The following is a 24,290-nucleotide window of genomic DNA, read 5'->3' as shown; positions in this document are numbered from 1 at the left end:
CTTTTGTGTTATTTTCTGGGATTGTTTCACGTAGCAGGCGCATTAAAGTGATTCAGTTTCAGGGGAGAAAATTTAACAGGGAACACAGTCAATCTTGTTGTTAATGTAAGCCCAAGCAGAATTAAGGATATGGTCTTCAATGAAATACAGAAAAATTCTTCTGTAAATACCCCCACAAAGAAGAATGCTTGGCAAGCTTTAATTTAGTTCTTCTCCCCTCCTTGAAAACTTTCCACATTACAATGAGCTTTTAATGGCTATGGCAACACCCAGTTTAGCAGGGCATGGGGCTGTGCCAGCCTTGGGCTGATGTCTATACCTTACACACTATGTTCTCTCCATTCTGCTCTACAATCTCAGGATTTGTAGGCTACCGGCCTTCGTAACTAGGAAGAGTCATAAATGTGTAAGTGGTACAGCAGCCCAAATACATATTTGTATCTACAGAGTGCCCAGACATTGCCCAACCAAGACCACGTGAGTGATTTGCCAGGAATGAGGCGGCCAAAACTAGTATGCACAAAATGGAGGCCATTGCTGTCACCCATTTAATGTCAGCTGAGACATCCTTTGGAGACTACAAGTCCCCCCATCAAATACTCCATCCTGGCCCACTCAGAGGCTGCTCAATTCAAGATGGAAGCTTTGCATACTGGGCCCTGCAAGCCAAGATTCTGAAGGGAAACAAACAAACAAAGCAGCATGAAGACCGGCTTCTACGCTCATATTTAGACTCTGAAATACGTAACCTGCTTTTTCAAAAGTGCTGCGCACTCAGCTGCCCCCATGGAAACAGCTGGGCACTGAACACGTTGGAAAAGTCAGAGCAGTTATTTAAGAGTCTAAATAGGGATTTAGGGAAACATTTTCAAAAGTGCCAGAGTGACTTAGAAGGTAAAGGTACTTCAGCACTTTTGAAAATTTCACCCTTGGAAACTAATATTAGTCTCATTTTTTTAATCTTGGCCAGAGTCTCTATAGGCTGCTTCTCCATAATAAAGACAAAGGCAATTGCATGTGGCCACCCTATCATCCCTCACAATCCACTGGGGTCATCAGTGTCATAGGAAACGTATTGTATATTCAAACTGGACAATGTATTTGTAAGAAACCAACGTTGATACAGTAGTTTGAAGGGATGGAAAGGAAGAAGGCAGAGAAATTAATATGGGTTTGATATTCAGAACTTTAGTTCTGAAACACAAAGCTTTAGTGCATTCCCCAAAGCCTTAGACATGCCAACTGGAGATAAGTATGAAAGGAAGAATCATATTCAAACAAATAAAGGAGCAGTGGCTTAATTCCAAAATGCTCCCAATGAATCTGTAGTTATAACCAGCTCTCAAAGACAGAAACCACTTGTGCTTCTAATAAATTTATGTCTTTGGGTCACAGATACCCACTGTTGAGGAGATTTTCAGAAAGCATTTACTGGGGGAAAAAAATCACCAAAACAAAAACAAAAGAAATAAAAAGGAGAGACTATTGCATGTCCAATCTCAGGGACAATGTAACTATCCTCAGCTAGAAATGCAGATAATATTAAGGCAGCTTGTATCAGTCATATGTTCCAGCTCCTCTAGGCCTTTTGCTTGAAAAAGAAATGAAATATAGAAGTCTACCCCATATTACATGCTACATACTGTAATACAGTCCTGGCAAATATATATGCAGTATAAATAACTCCTAAAAAACTCATTTCCAAGATTCCAACTTCTGATCATTGAAGCATGATCAGGCAGTAATCGTCACTAGACAGAAGAGAGTATGAACGCAGCTGTCCAAGTTACTCGAAAGGGGAAAGATTTGTAGTTACTGTGATAACAGTCCCATTTTCCTCTACAAACTGTGTGTGTTTTTAAACGGCTTAGTACAACTAAGTTCCACTGGTAAGCAGGAGGAATTGAATACGTTTTGAAAGACTGATCTGCTTACCTTCAAGTGGCCAAATAATATTTCAGATCAAAATAAATACTTGATTGGATTCTGGCTCATTTGAAATGGAACCCCTAGTATAAAACCGAGGATTTCATTACAACCTACGCTTACAGTGATAACATGTTTTCGAAAAGGAAAAGAATGTTTTTATTTGGAAGTTAAACTTTTTTAAAAACCAATTTTCATACTGTACACAGTTTGGGACAGACTCTGATGCCCTCATGCACTTTGAGCAGTGCCTTACTCCATAATTAGTCCTATTGAAATGAATGGGACCAATTTCAGGTACTGCTCAGTGTGAGTGAGAGTGGCAGAATAGAGCCCTGTAGTAGTAGAACAAGAATCTCACCCATACAAGTGCAAAGCAAACAGTCTGACTGAAAAGTCATGGCAGGGAGGGAAAAGAGGCTGCGTGTCAGGAGGCGAAGTTGGAAATAAACAACAAAAGAAACCCAGCGGTTGGTTTCTTACAGGGAAAGAAATCTCAGTGCCATCTTCTATGAACTGTTCTAGTAGTGTATGCTTAAAAGACAGTAAGGATTCTACCGCATAAACAATGACTGTACTGATCATTTAATTTCAGCCTCAGTATTTTGAATGAAAGAGGAATAGATCCACCAGAAATGTAGATACAGAAAAGGCCATTTATCAAGCCACCTTTTGCAAGGAAGGACGAAGTAACTGATTAAACTTATTAATTATGCAGATTGTGGTATTAAGTATTTTTTCTGTATGGTAATAGAGCTATTGATCCCCCCAAAATACCAGCATGGCATGTGAAAATTAGAGGTGAGCCTAAGGCATTAAGTTCAGGTCCATTACAGAGCTGAATGTTCCCCAGCTTTCCAGGATGTTTGGGTCAGAGGAATTGATCAGGCCCATCTCTAAGGAAAAGGCAGGACAGTTCATTTATAGTCTCATTGTAGACACACCCAAGCATACACACACGCGCACACACACATTCACACTCTTGCACCCAAGCCTCTGGCTTGCTCTGTAACATCAACCATACATTTATTTACAGCTTACTCTGAAAAGTCTGTGCAATTTCAGCCAATCAAGCTCCCAACAAACCTTTATGGCATTTTCAGTCTCTGCTTCACATTTAAACGTTGAATGTCTTTTTCAAACAACAAACTGATGAGAAAAAGGTAGCAGCATTTATGGAAAGACAAAGGTTTACAACAAAAACAACAACAACAACAAAGGTACCATTATCGTACTATGAGCAATAATATAGAGACTGAACAGAGAGAAGCTAGTGTTTGGATATACTATGCCACAAAGTGGTAATCACCTTTTGTGTGTGTTGGATCTGACGAGGAAGAGCACCTGAAACGTGAACAGTCCTAGTTATGCATGTGCGCTTTTTGCTTTCACTTGTGATCCTGACAGAAGTGCGAAACTTGCTTGGTTTTCTTCTCTTCTTCTTCTTCTTTTTTTTTTTTTTTTTTTTTGGCAAAGTGCAACCACACCTGGTTACTGCAGTTCTGACATGGCCGAAGGTGCAAGTGTGACGAGAAGCCTCGGGATTAGTTCAGGGTCCCCCTGCAGTTCTCAGAGCCGCACAGACATGGGATCTTTACATCCTCGATCGGAAACTTGTAGTCGTAAGTAATTTCCTCATTCACGTTGATGTGCTGCTTGGAGTAGATGACAATCTTCTTCTGAGACTCCACAGTGATGACTTTAGCATAACAATTTGGCTGCAGGGGTGACCAATTGGGAAAGGGGTTAATTTTCTGGAAGTTTTAGATTTGCAGGCTTCTTTAGCAGTTATTTAAATCAGCTGAGTTGTTGCAATTATTTTTACAGAGGGGCACAGGTACTTTTCCTGGGGCTGGGGTGTGGGGCTTTCACTTTCTCCTGCCATACTCAATTCCTCATGGGAATGGGAAGATTTATTGGGGGAATTAAGACAGAAAACAAAGTTCAGCCTTCACTATACTTCTTCTAAGGTACAAATCATGACAGTTTGTACAGTCAGCATGAACGGCTCCTACAGGCTTTGGAATCTCAGGTGGGAGGCAGTAATGCCTCAGACACCCAAATTATTATTACTTATTGAGTGCACACAGTCTGCCCAGTACTGTACAGAACACAGGCGAAGGCAGAGTCCCTGCCTGGATGAGACAGACAACCCTGGTCCTACGTGAACACCATTTGGAGGCTGTTCCCATAGCAGTGTGTGGGCTATGTTTTGTTTTAAACACCATGCAATAGTGTCTCTCCAGGACCCTTAGATACAGTCAGGTTTCTGGGGCCAAATTCAGAGCTGACTCTAAATTGTTGTAACTTACATCTTCCAGTCCCCTCATACCAGTTCATTATACTAGTCTTGATCCACATCAGCTTATCAATATGTTGATTACAGCTCCTATTAAACATCACCACCTCTGAGTATAACTGAATGTCTGGCTGATTTATCTGTAAGTAAAGGCCAACTCTCAGAAGCATAAGCAAAGTGATACTTACATTGCAGCTATGATTAATAAACCTGGCAAAGTTTCCACATTTTGTTGCATCAATGATGGTGTCATGGTCGACCCTGAACATGTAACTGCTCCCAATGCCTTCATCCTCGTATCGTTTCTCTCGCATGTCTGCAATGACCTACCAGGCAAACCAATTGTCAAGTCAGTGTGTGCCGTAGAGATGGGCAGTAAAGTACAAGGGATTTATATGCAGTCAATTTAAAAGGCACAAATCAAAACTGCCATTCAGGATTTAAAAAGATATTTACGACCCCAAATTATTCAAGAAAAGACAGGCTTAGAATTCAAAGGACAAGCATTTAGGATGGGATTTTCAAAGATTAGGCACTGAATTTCAAATGGGATTCAGCACCTAATTCCCTTGGACTTTGGAGAAGCCTGCTCTATATTTGAAACCCATACACCGCTGAAACCTACACAGAGGACAACACTCAGCAGGGCCCCTAGCTCTGCACTGAAAATTGAGACTCCGAAAATGCTATGACCAGCTCACGTAGGAGGAATGTGTATCAAGAATCCTTGTCCCAGTCACTTGCATTCCTTTCATCACATCCCGCTCAATTTCTGCCTTGACAATCCTTCTAAAGTAAAATCGGACTCTGCATGTGAATGTTAGAGAACTTTAAAATTACACTCTTAAACCAGAAATTTGGTCAGGGCAAAATTTCCAGAAAGAGCCCCTGCACAATACAGGCGAGAACAGCTCCTGTGAAAAATGCACAGCTCTGAAATCTGCCAAGGGTAGGGCTTGAACTCACAGTGCATAGGTGCAGCTGAGTACAGTGTGTAACCTTGAGCTTCCTGCACACCCTATGGCTTCAACAGAGCCCAAGTCTTGCCGCACGTGCAAGTTCACTGGTTCAGACACATCAGGTTAGCTTGTGCTGACCTGGAGTTCCAAACTTTACTCTCAGTAATTTATTCAGTATTGCTTCCCCAGTGCACAAGCGGAGATCAAGTCCATGGGATCATATCATTTTGGGGAAGATCAGAGCATTAGTTTGAGTCCCAGATGTGGGCAACAAAATGTCAGAAGAATCATGTGATTATTTTTTTTTGTAAACAGCTGATGTTTTATGGGGTGGGGGGAGCTGTATCTCAGGAACCCAACTGCTCAAATGACCCCAAATTTGGATTTTAGGGCCCTTATAATCATCTTTCAAAAAGTAGGTGACTCTCAGGCTTATCTATAGCACAGCTTCTTCATGTCTGTGTCTCATTTGCCTTAGAGATTGTATGTTCATCCAGAGCAGTGAATGGGTAGCTAAAGGGCTGTGTAAATTTATGGCACTCTTACAAAAAAAATGAAAAAAGGACAAAAATTCTGAGAATATGTCTGGATTTAATCCTGTTTCAAGAAATTCTGCTCCAGCCTACATTTATCGGGTATTCTAAACAACCGTTTTTTTTAAAAGCACACCAAGGCTTCGCCACTTAGCATTAAAGGGACCATCCAGTCCATCATGTGAACAAAAGTATTTTAAATTTGTCTGGTCAAAAATCATAAATTGGAGTCTTTTATCTTACCCTCATTTCTACACAGATGTGACATAATATCATCAATAGGATTCTGCACAATGACTTCATCTTGCATATGTTACTCTCTGAAATGGTTTCCAGAGAACAGGCAGGAGGAAACAGAGCAAGAGAACCGACCCATGCACAAAAAATCCCAGAAGAAACACTCAAGATTTATGCACTGTGTGGTATTGAAAGCCTCAAGGAATCTTTAGTGTTTGTGAATTTACAAGCGGGATGGAGAAGATGAATAAAACCAGGTAGCTATGAAGAGCGATGCTACTGAGGACAGATACATGTGACCTTCCACACTTCATGAAGTAGAGGTCTTCCACTCTGACTGAGTCATGGCAAAGGCCCTGTGGTCACCCATGGGGAATACAGCTTACCTGTCTGATGTTCTGACCCACATATTCAATCACCATCTCGTCAGCTGCAATGGGCTCCATAGCAAAAAGGCCCCAGTCATGAATGTGACTCTTGCAGAATTTTAGCTTTTTCTTCCGGAACTGTGTACAAAACAACCCCAAACCATCATGAGGAAAAAATGAAACAGCAATCCGCACAGTACACAGCACATACGAAAGAGCCTTTGCAGTGTGTTCCATGCCACAAGTGGGACATTTCAGCATGTGGCACCTGACTCTATAGTTAAATCAGACTATTAATTACCTCCACGTTAGCTGTGAAAAGGAGTGTAGTCTAGTGGTTAGAGAAGGGAAGACGTCGTCTTGATTCTTGGGTTCTACTCCCAGTCCTGCCCCGATTCACTGAGTGTTCTTGTGCAAGAACAGGCCCTTTTGGGCTATATCTCCTTTGCACTAGTGTCTAATGGGTTGTAGTAAGCACACACTTTTGGTCTGGGGCTCAGCTCCATTTGTTCATTGATTGTCTGGTTCCTGTTTTATTGTCTCTGTCTACCATGTGTTAAATCCCACAGAGTATATACACTGACCTCTGCCCCATGTGTTTCCCTTTGATTTGCTCCTTTCCATTCCATTTAGTATTTGAACATTAGATCAAAGAGATCTAGCGATTGTATTGTTTGGAATTCGAAGTGTATTTAATGCTCCCGAAAATCAATACCCCAGGCCAAAGTACCTCAAACTACCTGCTGTTCTGAAGAGACAGTGCTACTAAGGGGTGAGAAGACAGTTCAGTGTGGAAATCCCTCCCAAACCTTCACTGAGACAACGAATAAGGGTGCCCAAATGTGGAGGAGGTTTTTGTGATGTGAATACCTGTCCAGTAGGAACTGGACAGAGATCACCATCTAATTTCACACAGGCTACACAGCCATCAGATGGTAACTACTTCTGGTTACTACTGACCTGAACTAGTTCGGACCCCACAATTTACAGAGGACTCTCTTTGTCCCATTATCAACCCCCTTGTTCATGCAGTTGAAGCCACTGGACATATTGTACTAAGTAGCTCTTGCTCCCAGACATACTGCTATGGAATACTACACAGTTTAATGTGATAAGGAAATATATGGCATCATTGCTAGATTTATAAACAACATGTTTTGCCATGGATCTGTGGCTTTTAGTTGGCCTTGCCTTAGCTTATTCCTAACCAGCACCCGACCTGTGCTCTCCAATTCACAGAATAAAAATCTGGTTGCGTGACGTACCTTCAGTTGGTTAAATTTGAGTAGGTCGCTGTCACAGCTACCAGTGAAGGATGAGAGAAGCCTGCGTTGCTCTGACCTCCTCTCAGAGCCAGCCCGGGTGGAAGCATGAGGTTGGGCAGGGATGCTCATTCCCTGCAAACGAGGAAGAACAGTTTAGGAGTTGCAATTTAAAAAGATCTGGGGCAACCCATTTGTACACCTCTTAGAGACAAGTGAGAGATGAAAGCTGAGCCAGTGAGTTTGATGCATATCCTCACACAGGCAGTACATATCTCAGCACAGACTCAGAGTAGAAACCATTGGATTAGTTAACACAGTCTGCCCTGGCTAGTGAAAAACTCCTCCCTACAGTATATTTGCAGCATGGTCTACTAGGTAAGGCAGGTTAAGAGCGTCTGGACTCCTGGGTTCTACTTCCAACTCTGCCACAGAACACAGAAATTGTAAGACTTGATCAACTGGTCAGTTGCCAGTGATCTATGTAGCCCAGTATCTGGTCTCTGACAGTGGCCACTACCAGATGCTTTGGAGGAAGGTGCAAAACCTTCATAGTAGACACATACTGAGTAAGTTGCTCTTAGAGGTAAGTTTCTTCCTAATCCTAGTCAGTCAGTGGTTGGCTGTTCCCTTGCAGCACGAGGTCTTATATCCCTTCTAACGAGATTTTTTTTTTATCCTATCTAATATAATTGTGGAGTTTCTCATATCCATAGAAAATCTAATCCTGTCTTGAATACACTACACTAAACTCTTGGCCTTACTGACACCTTCTGGAAATTACTTCAGTAGGTTAGTTATGCTTTGTGTAAAAGAATATTTCATTTGATCAGTTTTAGATTCAATAACTTTCAATTTCACAAAATGCCCCCTTGTTCTTTCATCATGAGAAAAGGTAAATAGGAGCACTTGATTTGCCTTCTCTATGTCACTGATTAATTTGATTACCTCTATCACCTCCCCTCTCTAACTAAACAGTCGCAGTTTCTGAGGTAACGGGTCTATTACAGGAGAGGGTGGGAAAGGTTCTGTGCCCTGCAATGTGCAGAAGGTCAAATTAAATAATCATGATGGTCCCTTTCTGACCTTAGAGTCTATGAGTCTTCAGTCTCTCTTTATGTACAAATCTTTCCATTCCTCTAATCACTCTATCATACCTCCTTGCTCTGCAACATGATACCTTGGTATACGCAGCCCCAATAAAGTATTTTAGATCTATATTGAAAAACAGGTTCCTCAATCCCCAAAGGACTTCCAGAATGACAAACTATACATGTATATAAGTATCGCTTCACTTCTGCCACCATGGAAATGCCCCTGCAATGGGGTGCAATGCAGCAGCCATTGAGAAAACACCAGTGACTACGCAGAACAGTTTAGGAGAGGAGGTGAAGGACACCATATATAGCTCTACCAACAGGGACATTTAAGTAGGCAGAATGCATTTCCCCATATTGGAATTTGGCCAGGACACAGGGGGAAGACACCCCCACTCTTACAGAAAATAGCCAGGGACCTTTGATGACCTTGAATCAATAGGATCTCTGTTTTATTTCTCATCTGAAAGGCAATACTTCCAACAGGGAAAGCCATACTGGGGCACTGGCTTAATTCCATCTCAGAGAGGAGAGTTACTAACACCACATTTCAAGACAAATCCAGCTAACACAAGGAAACAGCCAGCAATGAGAGTCTCCTTACTTGTGTATCAGCTGGTGGCTCCTCTGCAAATGCACGACTATTGTTGAGGTATTTAAGTTTGTCTTTCTTATCTATTTTGTAATAGCCTTCACTTCGTGCACAACCTGTAACATGTTCCCGCATGCCATCATCCCGCTTCTTCTTCTTCGGGGTAGAAAAGCTAGTAGGTGGAACTAAGTTAAGGAGAAACCCAGCTACACGTGGAAATCAGACAACAAAACACTCTGCTTGGTATTTGGTTCTTACAGCCATGTGGACAATTTCAATGCTACTTAAAAAAAAGAAGAAAGAAAGAAGGAAATTAAGACCATTTGCCAGAACAAGCTGCTAGAGAAGTGGAAATCTAACTGTCAGGCAACTGGAAAGGTTTGCACATTTTTTTGCAGGTTTTAGGATTCGGCAAATGAAAGTGGTTTCCATCTAATGGTTCCGTGGTGACCATGTCAAGTGAGTTTGGGCATCTCAGTCTACTTCCCTGTAGACAAAGGACACCATCACTATTGGCACTATTTGACAGTCTCCACAAAGAGGCCAGTTGACTGTACGGGCAACAAAGACCAAATTAATTGCTCACCCCGAGAGTTGGATCCCTCAAGGTAAAAGACGGGGCAGAGTGGTAGTGGGACAAGTTAGCACTGCTGTTCCCCATGCTGTACGTGATCAATAGCTACTGAAAGAACTTCAGCCTCCAGGGCCAACAATTTGGTACCTTCCATGAGCTCAGAAAATTAAATAGTTTTTAGGGCAACCCCACATCCCTACATGAGAAACAGACATTTCTTTATTTGTCACTATAATGCTCTGGGACAGCAAAATACATTAAAACACAGAATAATGAAGAAATCTAATGAAATGGAAGAGGGGAATGGGCCCATCTATCAAGAAAAGGCTGTTCGGGAGATGACTTCGGCAAAGTACATGACCATGGACAGAGACACAGCAGCCGCCTGAGTACCTGGTTAAGCAGTTTGCTCTGTATGTTTTTAATGACATTTCCCACCCACTTGTAGTGTTTCTAGAACTTCCTCACAACATCGCAGACTGTGGTCAAGATACCACGAACGTATCACGGCAGCAAAGAATTATCACTTGATATAGTGCTAGAGAGGGCAAGGAAACGCTCCCTCTCTCAAATCCGGCTCCTGATTAGCCGTAGTAGCACAGCTCCCCAGACTTTCACAGGAGCAGAATCAGGTCCAGGCAGATATTCCAAAGCCCATTCTGAACTCCTAATTGGCCAAGCAAAACTTAGGACTCGTTTGGTTATAATATTAAATGTTCACCCACACCCTTCCTCTCCCTAATATGGACCTATATAGAAAACAGCACTGTGCAGTGGTTGGAGCTGCGGACGGGAACAAAAGATTATATTCTCTGCTCTGCCACCAATCCCAGCTGACTTTGAGTGACAAAACTCACTTCTCTGTGCTTCAGTTTCCACAACTGTACAATTGCAATGATAATGATTTTTCCCCCCATACAAGGGTATGGCAAGGATTCATGAGTGTTTGTTAAGTGCTTTGAGGTTCTAGGTCAAGGCAATACAGGAGGACAGAGTATTATTATATCACATCATATTGCAAGACTATTAAAACAGTTATGACACCAATTTTCATTTTCACCAGATGGCCCTAAAACAAGCTCTTCAGTTCAGTAAACCTTGCCTACAAGGATTTATTGTCACTATAATAAAATAGGGAAAGAACAAGTTAAAAATTACTTCAACAAGTTAGATGTCTTCAATTCACCAGGGCCTGATGAAATGCATCCTAGAATGCTCAAGGAGCTGACTGAGAAGATATCTAAACCATTAACATTATCTTTGAAAAGTCATGGAAGATGGGAGAGATTCCAGAAGACTGGAAAAGGGCAAATGTAGTGCCAATCTATAAAAAGGGAAATAAGGACAACTCGGGGAATTACAGACCAGTCAGCTTAATTTCTGTACCCGGAAAGATAATGGAGCAAATAATTAAGTAATACATTTGCAAACATCTAGAAAATAATAAGATGATAAGTAACAGTCAGCATGGATTTGTCAAGAACAAATCATGTCAAACCAACCTGATAGCTTTCTTTGACAGGGTAACAAGCCTTGTGGATGGCGGGGAAGCGGTAGACATGGTATATCTTGAGTTTAGTAAAGCTTTTGATACTGTCTCTCTCTCATGACCTTCTCATAAACAAACTAGGGAAACGCAACCTAGATGGAGCTACTATAAGGTGGGTGCATAACTGGTTGGAAAACCATTCCCAGAGAGTAGTTATCAGTGGTTCACAGTCATCCTGGAGGGCACAGCGAGTGGGGTCCAGCAGGGATCAGTTCTGGGACTGGTTATGTTCAATATCTTCATCAATGATTTAGATAATGATACAGAGGGTACATTTATAAAGTTTGTGGATGATACCAAGCTGGGAGAGGTTGCAAGTGCTTTGGAGGATAGGATTATAATTCAAAATGATCTGCACAAACAGGAGAAATGGGCTGAAGTAAATAGGATGAAATTCAATAAGGACAAATGCAAAGTACTCCACTTAGGAAGGAACAATCAGTTGCACACATTCAAAACAGGAAATGACTGCCTAGGAAAGAGTACTGTGGAAAGGAATCTGGGAGACATAGTGGGCCACAAGCTAAATGAGAGTCAACAGTGTAACGCTGTTGCAAAAAAAAAGTGAATATCATTCTGGGATGTAGTAGCAGGATTGTTGTAAGCAAGACACGAGAAGTAATTCTTCCGCTCTACTCTGCGCTGATTAGGCCTCAACTGGAGTATTGTGTCCAGTTCTGGACACCACATTTCAGGAAAGATGTGGACAAATTGGAGAAAGTCCAGAGAAGAGCAACAAAAATGATGAAAGGTCTAGAAAACATGACCTAGATTGAAGAATGAAAAAATTGGGCTTGTTTAATCTGGAAAAGAGAAGACTGAGAGGGGACATGACATTGCAACAAGGGAGGTTTAGGTTGGACATTAGGAAAAACTTCCGAACTATCAGGGTGGTTAAGCACCGGAATAAATTGCCTAGGGAGGTGGTGGAATCTCCATCATTGGAGATTTTTAAGAAGAGGTTAGACAAACACCTGTCAGGGATGGTCTAGATAATACTTAGTTCTGTCATGAGTGCAGGGGACTGGACTAGATGATCAATCGAGGTCCCTTCCAGTCCTATGATTCTATGATTAGTAAGCATTTGAAGTAACCATTGCAAACAGGTTACTGTACACATGACTATTTTAGGTCTAAAAAGCTTCATATATGAATGATTTCCCCCCGTAAATTGTAATAGAAACAGTATTTTTATTTTTAACAAAAAATATCTTCTGCATTTGCAAACTGGGTTAGTGTAAAAAAAAAAAAAAAGAGAGTGAAAAATGAAACTGACTGGTCCCAAAGTGTAGCTAACGAGCATAGTTTAATTGTCTAAGCTGAGAATGCAAAAACAAACAAAAGAGGAAATTAACAAATTTTCATTTACTATCTACAGCTTGGAGTGCTAACATAGGTAAGTTGTTTTTTTTTTCAAAACAATTTAAGTTGTCAGTATTCTATCAAGACATAACGGCCTTCATAAACCTTGAAAATGACTTTTCTTGTAATAAAATCTCCATCAGCATCCTCCCGACGGGCACACATTTATAATGTACTTCAAAAGCAGCATTAACATACAAGTGTATTTAGATTGTAGCAGTTCTACACATGACTATGTGCACTTCTGGAAGAAGGAATCTGTGTAGAAGTAGAATTCTGTTGTCTGATTGGAAGCATATGTCCATAAACATGTGCATGAATTAGCAAAAACAAATGGACTTGAAAGTGCCCTTCAACTCTGTATTTGATGCCTTGTTATAAGAAATCCAAGCCCTGTAGAGTTACTTTTATAAAGTCATCTTATAATGAAGTAGGATTGGATGCACTGATGGGAAGTTACAATCAAGTTTTAATCCAGCCCTCAAGCTCCCGCCGGGGAGTGGGTCTCGGGCTTGCCCTGCTCCAGCGCTCCAGCCGGGGAATGGGGTTGGGGGCTTGCCTTGCTCCGCACAGCTCCCAGAAGTAGCGGCATGTCCCCCCTCTAGCTCCTACGTGTAGAAGCAGCCAAGGGGCTCCGTGCGCTGTCCCCCCGCCCCAAGTACCACCCCCGCAGCTCCCATTGGCCAGGAACTGCGACCAATGGGAGCTGCAGGGGTGGCGCCTGTGGACAGAGCAGCGCACAGAGCCGCGCCTGGCTGTGCCTCTGCGCATGAGGCAGAGGGGGGGACATGCCGCTGTTTCTGGGAGCTGCTTGAGGTTAGTGCTGCCTGGAGCCTGCACCTCTGACCCCGTCCTGCACCTCAACCCCCTGTCCCAACCCTGATCCCCCTCCCACCTCTGAACCCCTCGATCCCAGCCCAGAGCACCCTCCTGCACCCCAACCCCTCATCTCCAGCCCCACCCCAGAGCCCTCCCCCCCCCGCACCCGAACCCCCTGGCCCAGCCCAGAGCCCCCTCCCGCACCCTGAACTCCTAATTTCTGGCCCCACCCCAGAGCCCTCACCCCCTCCCACACCCCAACCCCCAATTTCGTGAGCATTCATGGCCTGCCATACAATTTTCATACCCAGATGTGGCCCTTGGGCCAAAAAGTATGCCCACCCCATGTTAGAATAACATTTGTTAATGGAAGGAATTTATCTCAAATATCGCCATTAAGCGAATTACCAAATACATCATACACACACACACTCACAAAACCTTCCTTTCCAGGACCATCATTCCTACCCTCAGCTGTCCAGTTCTCCTCTTCTTATCCCCTTCCCTAGTAAAGTACTATTAATGTAGATGCCAATTACTTAAATCTTATAACATTTATTTTTTGCAAATGAGTTTTCAAATGAGGAAGACAAATGGTATTCAATAAAGTGGATTTTGTAAAGACTTCATACCAAAAACTAAAAGGGGTGAGGGGTGCAGTAAATTTTGTCTCCTTTTTGGATATTTTCTATCAATTAAAAAAATGCATTTTAAGGCTATTACGCAAGCCATAAAAAGGCAGAAGATTAAAAGTTTAAGCCAACACGCTGCCCTTAAGTCATGTCCTTTGGAATGGGGAAAAATAATGAAGAATGAAAAATGCAATGTCAGCCTGAACCTTGAATTTCCTACCTTTTGTTACTCTGCGTCACATGAACATTTCTAAATGAAGAGGAAACCATGTTTTACATGGAATCAGAAGAGATGGGATATTTGACCCCACTGACTGTATCCATACGTATTCCTATAAGGGGAAAATTATGATTAAAACAATAACCAATACACTGCCTCTTCCAAGGCAAACATTATGCTTTAGGTTCAATCCAGAACCTCAGTGTGAAAGGATATAAGGATGGTATACCCAAAGGGTATCGTTGAGCCAGTCCATACCATTATCTTGCTGTAACAAGCGATCATACGTGATACACATGAACTTGATATCTTCCTCATCTATTCCTCCATTCCAGATATCATACAAAATGGTCATCTCCTCGAACTCGGAGCGGGGCCTAAAGTGGGGCCGATGTGGAGAATATTCAGGGGAAGGAATCACTGGGATGTCCTCAGGTGTCTTTTTCTGCCTCCGCCACTGTCTTTTAGGTTTCACGTGAATCTCCTCTTCTTTGAAGTCCTCATTCCACTGATTCTCTAGTTCCTTAAATGGAAGTTTCTCTGCTATGGCCTCCGGGGTTACCTTCTCGTGGAAGCTGTCATTCCTGAAGTCTAGGGTGACCGCTTCAGGATCTTTCAGTCCATAAAAAGCATCAGGATGCCCGCCCAACAACTCTTTGCTAACAGCACTTTCAGTCAAGGCAACTGGGACAGGAGGAGGTTCTGAAGTTTTGCTGGGATAGGCCTCCAACGAGAGGACCGAAGGAGGCGATCGTTTCGGCCGGCCTGGTTTCCTTTTGGTGGGCAGAGAGGAAGGAGTAGGAGGAAGAGGGAGAGGAAGAGAGACAGTAGGCGCTTCTGGGGAGAGCAAAACGGATTTCACGGCTACCTTGCTCTCCTCTATGGATGTTTTTCCATCCACTGGCACACATGGCAGGGCTGCTACAGATACTGGCTCGTCAGGTGGCAAATCTATGTCTGTGTGGAAATCAGTTTCTGGAGGGCTAGCAAAGGGAATTGGGGAGGGAACACTGTTCATGCTGACCGTTCGAGAAGCACTAAGAGGTTCTTTAAAACATTTCTCCTCTGGCTCATCTTCTGATGGTTTCTTGCCAGACAGAAGGCAAGGAAGAGTTGCACCAGGCTCTGGGAAAGTAGGCGTGAAATTAAAATCCCTCCCAGGAGTCCGAGGAATGCCACTATTAATCCCAGGAGACTGGGATGGATATGAAAAAGGGCTGCCTGGGACTTGAGGGGAACTTAAAGTCAAGCTGCTTCCCGTAAGAGGAGCATCACTTCCAGGGGTGGCTGGAATAGTGTCTGTACTCTGTGACTTTGCAAAGCCATGTGAAGACTTGGCCATAATATCCCGCCCTGGAGTCCTAGGAAGCTCCTCTTCCAGAGCTGTTTTGGTCACAGTTAACTGTTCAGGGAAATTTTCTGGAGGGAGTAAAGGTTCTTCTTTACTAGGCGTTGCTGGAAGGGGAAGTGTAGAGGGTGGCACCTTATGCGCTGGAAGTATGGGAGTATCAGAATCCGAATGGACCGCTATGTCCCGTCCAGGAGTCCAAGGCAGTCTCTCCTCCTCCTCCTCTGCTGTGGATAGTAGTTTTCCTGTAACTCGGGCTTCTAAGTCACTATCATCAGACTTACTGAAGAAGCGACTCTTACTGGGTAGAGGTTCTTCAAATACCCCCTCTGGTGCTGGGAGACAGAGATTCTCTTCTTCATCTTGAGATTCAGGCTTTGGACCCTCTAATACCTTAGACTCCAGCTCAATATCCAGTTCAGACTCTTCCACTGGAGAGAAAAACAGAACGAGCTCCATTCAGTTCCTAATCATTTCCCAGTGTGTGCATGTTAAAGATGCTGCAATTACAAAACCAGCTCATATCCCCTGGGAGGCTTTAAAAACTGCCACTTCCCATTTTGGAAGGGTAGAGAGGAGAGTAATTAGGACCCTGAAGTGACCACAGTTATCCCTAATAGACCACCAGAAAACATACTATTAATCTGGGGGCTAGCTACTCTAGAGGCTAGAACCAAGGTTTCCAGCTTACAAAACGCTTTGCTTACAAAAAACTTGGCTGGCTTCTTACTGCCATAAAAAACATGAGTGAATTATTGGGGAAAGGCTGTTAGTAAGTAGGCTGTAAAAGCCTTGAGCTGTCCTTAAGTTTTGTTTTTTTCCAGGAGGTAGTAAATTAACTGGAGGGCCAGCAAGAATGGCAACGGAGCAAAGTGGAAGCGTAATGCTCTTGAACATAACATGGAAGAAATGGGAGACCCCTGTAATTAAATGTGGATACACTCAGTTGGTATCACTGAGGCAATGTATATGCTACTCTAGCTGTAACACTCTCATTTGTTCGTATTTTATTTACCTCCGTAGGGCCTAGGGCCAAAAGGAACCAACACTCAATCTATGAGGCAGCTTGAAATAACATTTTCAAGAGGAAAAAGGAAGGAATGTGGAAATGTCTGGCCAGTCGGAGCGTTCTCCCAGGTCTATGCTAAGGAGCAAATGTGATACTGGGATTACTGATCTTTGCAGGGAGGTCTGACTCATTTCACTCTTGAGCAATTGCATTGGGATGTCTTGATAGGAAGCACCAATGATAAGACTATAGATTTCTCCTGCATTCTAATATGCCACCTCTAATGAAGATTCCCTACATCAGAGCAACCTTCCCTGTGGCAGAATGTGGCTGTCTCCAGAATGTATCAGAGACTCTCCCTCCTCCCCAAGAGCTTGTTCTAGAAAGTAGTTCCTTCTCTGTCCCCAAGTGGTGAGCCTATGGCCAGCACAGAGCTTCCGAGTCCCATGGCAGCCCAGGAGCAAATGGCTGAGCAGGGAGCAGAATCCAGTCCCCCCCATGGTGGCATTTTGCACCGCCTGTAGATTGTCAAGCTTTACCCACCTCGCTCCTATTTTAATAACAGTTTTAAAAAATCCCCTGGAGGTTGTCTTCACACATAACATATAACTCTGTGAATTTAAGGAAGACACCAGAAGACCAATTTCCTTCTCCTGTCAATGCTGTGACAAATGTTCATTTACAAGGGAGCTAAGTGAAAAACCCCTAATGTAGGTCTGCGATTCCACCCCCCTCAAGCCCTGTTAAGTGTCTCTTTCCATTCCCCAGCCACACAGCCCCTTTAGAACCAAAGCACTAAAGGAGCCATTTCCTGGCTGTCGTTAAATTTAGAGTCCTAGTGCTCATCTACAAGGCACCTCATAGATTGATTCTATGGTACCTCATAGGCCACTTATTCATTCACACCCCCCTAAGGGTATGTCTAGACTGTGACAAAACACCCTCAGCACTGAGTCTTAGAGCCTGGGTCAGCTGCCTTGGGCTCATGCTGTGGGGCTAACAATAGCAGTTTAGATGTTCAGGCTCACGCTGGAGCCTGGGCTCTGAGACACAACCCCACCCCCAGCCCCCTTCGCGGGGTCTCAGAGACCAGGTTCCAGTCTGAAGCTGAATGTCCACACTGCAAGTTTACAGCCCTCCTGCCAAAGCCCACTGACCTGGGCTCTGAGATTCCGTGCCATGGGTTTTTTATTACAGTGTAGACATGCCCTAAGACAGTTATGCTCCAGAAGGACACTGCCACTAAACTGGCTAGGATAAGACTCTTGGGTGCAATGCACAGAGCATTTTCAGCAGCAGAACTCCAGCTGCAGAACACCTTACCAGATGATCAAGAGCTCAATCCAGACCTCCTTCCCCGGAGAGGCCATCTCCAGGACCGACCAATTATTGGGGAGATAAGGAGGAGGAAAGGAGAAGAGGGGCACTGAAAATATGCACAATTGGATGCTGTGAGAATACTGTACTTTGATACTACAGCAACAGTTGACAAAATACATTAACACACTGTACCTGCTACACCTATAGGGGACGGCATTAGCTTTACTTCCTGGTCTCTCTCCGTGACCACCAAACCTTCAGCAGCAGTAGATTCCTCTGGCACTTCACTACTTTCATCTTCCCGTTGCTTGTTTTCTTCCATCTCTTCCTCTTTTACTGCCATAGCTGGTGCCTCTAGTGCCAGGCTTGTTGCTTCCATATAGTCGTCCACTGGAAACAGCTCCAGGATGGTCTCTTTTTCTTCATCTGCTAGTTCATGACTAGCAGACTCAAGCTCTATTTCAGCAGCCATGGCTTCTCTATCTTGGTCTTCAGCCGCCACCTCTTCCTCCTCCTCCTCCTCTTCCTCTTCCTCATCCGAGTCAGAACTCGACTCAAATTCTGAGGAGTCCTCACTTTCATCTGATGATTCAGCTTCGGCTTTGGAAGATGTGGGACTCACTACATCTTCTGCAAGGATAAGATGTTATTATTATTGTCCTTTTATGACTTCATTAAACAATCATGTGAAACTACAGAAATTAATCCCCTGGATAGGGTTTTTTGGGGATTTCCTCCTGATTTTCAAGGGTTTCTTTAGACAAAAATATAGCTCACTTTTAGAAGAAAAATCAGTGTGGGGAAATATTTTTTCTTGAACGACATCAAACAAAACTGTTCTCCTCTGAAGCTCTGTGCTCCCAGAGAAGAGCTTCTAGATAGCATGGGAAACATTGGTGTCTGCTTGTGCCCTGGTAGTGAGCATGGATGAGAGCACGTGGGGAAACTATTCTCTGCGCTGTTAAAAGTGGCAATTGGTGCGAGCTGGAGATGCAAATGGGGGATTTACAGTATATTTTAAAATCAAATTTTATTCTCAATTTTTGATTTGGTGGGATGTTATTGTTATAACCCAGTGCTGTAAACTCCAATATGCACAAAGTTAGAACCAGTTCAAGGATAGCAATCCTATTATAGATACTTAAGCGGGAATACAAGCTTAAGAATTGGCCTAGAGGTGAGCAATTCTACTGGAACAAAAATGTGGACCTGACCAGAAGCTAAAGTTTACTTTGTTTCTAGTAAGACTGCATACCTTCTTCAGAGTCCTGCTCATCTTCCTTTTCACTTGTTTCTACTCCTGTTTCTTCATCTTCATCTTCTTCCTCCTCTTCGTCAGCATCTTCCTCCTCCTCTTCCTCGTCTTCCTCCTCCTCCTCCTCGTCTTCCTCCTTTGGCAGTAAATATTTTAGTATTTTAATGACAACTTTAGAAAAATATGTTGATTTTCTGTATTGGCTTGAATAAATACACCAAAATCTCAAATACCACAGCAATAGTAAATAAACTTAAACAGACAATAATTCTGGATGCACAATTCAATGTGCATCAGTGCAGACTCTCAAAAGTTGTGTCCCAATAAAATCAAATAAAAGGCAAATTAAAAGACCGTGTTTGCCCACCTCTGTAAGACATTAAGTTTGTAATAGTATACAATGGGGATGGGAAGAGGAATTTGTTTTGAGCTGGTGAGTAAATTATGTCATCAAATCTCAGGAAAAGTAGCCCATATAATTTTATCTAAGCTACTCTAACTACACTAATTCATAAGTGTAGTCTAGTGATTAGAGCTGGAGACTTGGGGTTAGAGAGTTCCACAGTTTAATTATGTGATGCACGGGGGGAAAAAATACCTTGCCAGGTGCTGCTTTCACCAATCCTCCCTCTTCCTCCTGCTCGTCTTCCTTTTCAGAACAGGATTCTTCTTCTTTACCTGAAGTCTCATCTCCTTCCTCCCCCTCACTGTCTAGCTCCAATGGCCTTGCTGGTCTCCTTCGGAGGCCTACTGCTTCTGCATCCTTCTTAGACAGGTCTGAAGTAACATCAGACATGTCTCTGTCCCTTTCTGACTCTGATGGGGGGAAAGAAGAGACGAGAATTGTAATCAAAACATCATGATGTCAAGGATTCAACTATCATGGGTAATCTCATAACATTATTATTAATAGTATTATAGCAGTGGTCAAAGGTTCCAATCAGGATCAAAACTCTACTGTACTATGCAAGAGATAGTCCCTACCCCAAAGAATTTACATTCTGATTTAAGGCAAGGCACAACAAGGGGGTGTAACAAATAAAAGGAGGAAATGAGGAGGGCGAACAAGAAATATTAAGGATCTCAGTCATACCTAGTGGCCATTTACGTAGCCATTATGAGTTGGCAATTTATCACAGGCTTTCCATCAGAAGTGTGTCTTGAGGAGCGATTTATTGGAGGATGGGGGAGTGGCTTTATAGACTGGTTTGGGGCACACGTTCCATGCGTAAGTGGCAGCGTGGAAGAGAGAGAAGACGCTTGTGGAGAAATGGGTGGTCACAGCTGACAAACCCGGCACAGCAGATTGGGTGAGGTGACACAAATAAGAGACAGGAGCAGTAAGTGGAAAGGGGACTGTGTTGTAAAGAACCCTAAAGGTAAGGGCAGAAAAGGGCAGTGGCGAAGAAGGAGCCAGCAGAGGGATTCAAAGAGACGAGTGACATGGTCAGAGTGATGAACAGGTGGATATCTGAATGGACTTAGAGAGGACAAGGTGGAGCACAAAGGACAGAGTGGAGGCAGCTGCAGTAGTGAAGATAGGAGAATGCAAGAGCCTGAACAAGCGTTTTAGGAGTGCGCATACAGAACAAAGGCATGTGATGGAAGACCTGGGAGTGTGGGATTTCAGAGAGGCCAGAGTAGTGGCAGCATTCACGTCAGCGACTTGTTGAGTAACTGGGAGGATGCTGGTGCCATCAACTGTGTCAGAGGAAGGGGAGAGAAAAAGGGAAGAGGGCGGAAGAGCATAGTTTTGGCCCTGCTAATTTTAAGTGTAGTGGCAAGACACCCATGAGGAGACGTCAGCCAGACAAAGTGGGATGCAGGGTTGGAGAGAGTGAAGCAGGTCGGGGAAGAAAAGCAAATCTGAGAGTCGTCAGCAAGAAGGTGGTAACTGAAGCCAAGATCACTTCCTGTTGTGAAGGTGTATTGGGGGAAAGAGGGGGGTGGCAAGGACAGCAACGAGAGAGGAGCGGAAGAGGAGTACCACCATCCATCAAACAAAACCCTGAAGGAAGCCCAGAATTTTGACATTTTCCCCCTGCCCCACCCCCACCCGGACACCGTGACCAGCTGTATGTTAAATACAGGAGCTGGGATTTTTTCATTCACAAGGATACCATGATCGAAGGGGCCAAAAGGCACCAAAAATCAAAAGTCAGCCTCAATAAACATCAACCTGCTTAATGGCCCACTCCCAACCAGACTTTTCTTCCACATTATTTTGTCAACCGGACCCCACTTATTGACTTGATTCCTCACTGAACTGCTGCTGTATTGAATCCCTGAGGATCAATGGGCCCTTTGTACATGGATATAATGTTAACCCTTTGTAGGCTGGAGACTGACAACCAGCCTTCTAACCTTTCTTTGGTCTGAAATTTGGAAAATGGCAGCAATGATAGGGTTAAATGCGGGTGCAGCTGACGAACAGTACATTGCCACACATAGGGTTTGGGGTTCTGTACAGGGGAAGCCAGAAGGGTCTGTAAAAGGAGAGTGGAAAGCTGCTATCATTGGGAGCAGCAACCTCCTCTGGGTTCCTTATATTTTAATTGCAAGCATTTGCAGGAGTGCAACTGGAAGAGCACCCTAAAACCAAGCACAAAGCCCCCGTTATTCAGCAAAAACAGAAAACGATGTCTAGAAAAAGCAGGGCCTGTGTTTGGAGTGTGGTGCTTGTAGGATTGCTAGGTGACTCCACTCTGTGGGGCAGGGTCTTGCCGAAACTCCCGTTCAATAGGAAGGTCCTCACGCTAGAGCTAGGGGGTTTATTCTGCCTAGTTCTGACCTGATTTGCTCCTGAAGAAGAGAGAGATGCTGCTATCCTCAGAAAGGGATTAAATTTTGGTGTGTGCTTCAGAATAAGTCCCAGCAGAGGTAAAGGAGTAAAAATAGGGTCTACTATCCAGGGAAGAGTAAAGGTGATAAAGCCCTTTTCATTATGTTAGGGTTAAATACAAGCTTCTTGGGGCTTGGAGAGCCTTAAAACATTTAGCCCTTTAACTGCCGATGACTGTAATCTCAATGGTGCTTGAAGGACCAGTGTTACACTGGAGCACTGGCCATTTATGTACCTGGTATATGGGGCAGCACACATACTTTGTGTTGCTTCACTAATCAGATAGGGAAGGAAGAACCCAAGGATTAATATTTGGAGGGAGTCCTTCCTTTACCCCTCCACCCCCAATCACACACTAACTGGTGTGAACACAGCAAGAACTGGGCGTTTGTTTTAAACTTTAGATTGCGTGATGGAATTCTTTGTTTATTGAAACTAAGCATCTGTCCTCACAGCCACCTCTAAAGTACATTCTGGTTCTTAAATGTTTAGAACTACTTAAATAAGCTTGATTTATAAACCCTCTTCTTTACTTTGGCTGCACGAGCAGCTGTTAGGATCAAGGATCAAGTTTATATGGGCTAGTAAACTGCACATTAGTCTTAAAGAGATCCTCAACTGACCTTTATTTATCATCTTATTTTTACTCTGCACTGTTTGGAGTAAACTTTTAAAAGAGTTAAAATATTTTAAAATAGACTTTCCCTTCCAAATTTCATAAATAAATTACTTTTTTTTTTTTAAATGAAATCCAAACCAAATTGGCTTTCTCTTACTTACTTCCATAATGGCCTTGATATGGGTAAGATAAACACAGCTCTGGAATGTGCTTGCTAAACTAACCTGAGCTCCCTCTGCTGGCTGACTGGCTCTGCAGCAGTGGAACAAAAATATGGTAAAGTTATGCATAAACCCTGGGTCTTACATTTCCTGGTCACAGTAAATTTAAAGGAGCACAATCCAGAGCAGGTCACCGAGCTGATCAGAGTTTTAAGGTCGATTGAATTTTGGCTCAAATTCTTGAATGTGTGTCTAACTGGGAGGGAATGTGCTGCTGAGAAGCTGAAAGGAATTCAGTTTTTGTATGGTTTGTATTCACACTTGTGTATCAATTAAATGTGGATTGCAAACCTTCATCTTCATCATCAACAGAGGTGGAGGGCCTGATTCTCTTCTGATCTCCTGCTGAGGCAGCTTCAGGCGGCTCCTTTCTCTTCACCTGAACAAAGAACAGAATTAGCATTTCTAAAAAGGTAGTAGAATTGAAGAAACCAACTTTCCAAGCAGATCCCAGCTGCTTTACTTCGCTAGCATAACTAAGGGCTAGTCTACACTAGAAGTGCTGCAGCTGCAACACTGTAGAGCAGCTGATGAAGATGCTCTATGCCAAGGGGAGAGAGCTCTCCAGTCAGCATAATAAACCCACCTCTGTGAGGGGCAGTAGCTTTGTCGACAGGAGCTCTCCTATCAACATAGTGTTGTCTATGCTGGAGGTTAGCTCAGTATAACTATGTCACTCAGGGATTTCCCATACGCCCGAGCAACACAGTTAAACTGACAAACTGGTTGCTAAAGCAGGGAAGTTGAGACAGCTAAAGAAATTTCAAAGCAAGGTTAGCTTTAAGTTAGGACTTGAAGACACCCTTGAATCTTTACTTAAAAGTATTGCAGAGCCAAAGTAAGTTCAGAAAAGTGAATTAATTACAGCTCACTCTTCTCACCAAACCACTGTCCATTTCCCCATGCTTCTGCCTCTTGACCGGTGGCAGAAATGCCACGATTCTTTTGGAAAAGACTTCCTGTCCAATTTGGTTAACTCAAAGAGGGGCAGTGAAACCTTCCAGGCATTAAGGTTCAGCCACCATAACTACAAAGCATCAAAGGAAATGTAGAGTTTCAAACTTCAGGAATTTAGGTATGCTCCACTCCATTGCTCTCATCTCTCTTTCTTCTAACATAAGATAGAAATAATAATCTAATAAGATAACCAGCTTGGTCTTGGTCTCACTCTGCGCAGGGGACTGTGCATTTTTCATACTTTGCATATTGCTTGCAGCATTTAATATCCAGACTGGTTAATCAGAGAC

The 24,290-nt window shown here is 43.2% G+C and overlaps 1 protein-coding gene across 1 annotated transcript in view; it reads right to left on the bottom strand.

The window, feature by feature from the left end:
• Window positions 1-3,365: 3,365 nt before the first annotated feature.
• SETD1B (SET domain containing 1B, histone lysine methyltransferase) overlaps window positions 3,366-24,290 on the bottom strand; it is a 64,846-nt gene continuing 43,921 nt past the window's right edge. Inside the window, exons 9-18 of the mRNA XM_054006599.1 lie at window positions 23,335-23,422; window positions 19,960-20,177; window positions 19,362-19,497; window positions 18,299-18,736; window positions 14,646-16,208; window positions 9,286-9,452; window positions 7,588-7,719; window positions 6,341-6,460; window positions 4,414-4,551; window positions 3,366-3,644 (exon numbers count right to left, since the gene is read on the bottom strand). Coding sequence (XP_053862574.1) covers window positions 3,471-3,644; window positions 4,414-4,551; window positions 6,341-6,460; window positions 7,588-7,719; window positions 9,286-9,452; window positions 14,646-16,208; window positions 18,299-18,736; window positions 19,362-19,497; window positions 19,960-20,177; window positions 23,335-23,422 — 3,174 coding nt within the window. The 3' untranslated portion in view covers window positions 3,366-3,470. The remainder of the gene's footprint in view (window positions 3,645-4,413; window positions 4,552-6,340; window positions 6,461-7,587; window positions 7,720-9,285; window positions 9,453-14,645; window positions 16,209-18,298; window positions 18,737-19,361; window positions 19,498-19,959; window positions 20,178-23,334; window positions 23,423-24,290) is intronic.

This window comes from Malaclemys terrapin, chromosome 16, assembly GCF_027887155.1.
Source record: "Malaclemys terrapin pileata isolate rMalTer1 chromosome 16, rMalTer1.hap1, whole genome shotgun sequence".
In the NCBI taxonomy this organism is placed as follows: domain Eukaryota; kingdom Metazoa; phylum Chordata; order Testudines; family Emydidae; genus Malaclemys; species Malaclemys terrapin.
Note: the sequence above shows the minus strand (reverse complement) of the source record. Positions and strands in the feature narration are given on the sequence as shown.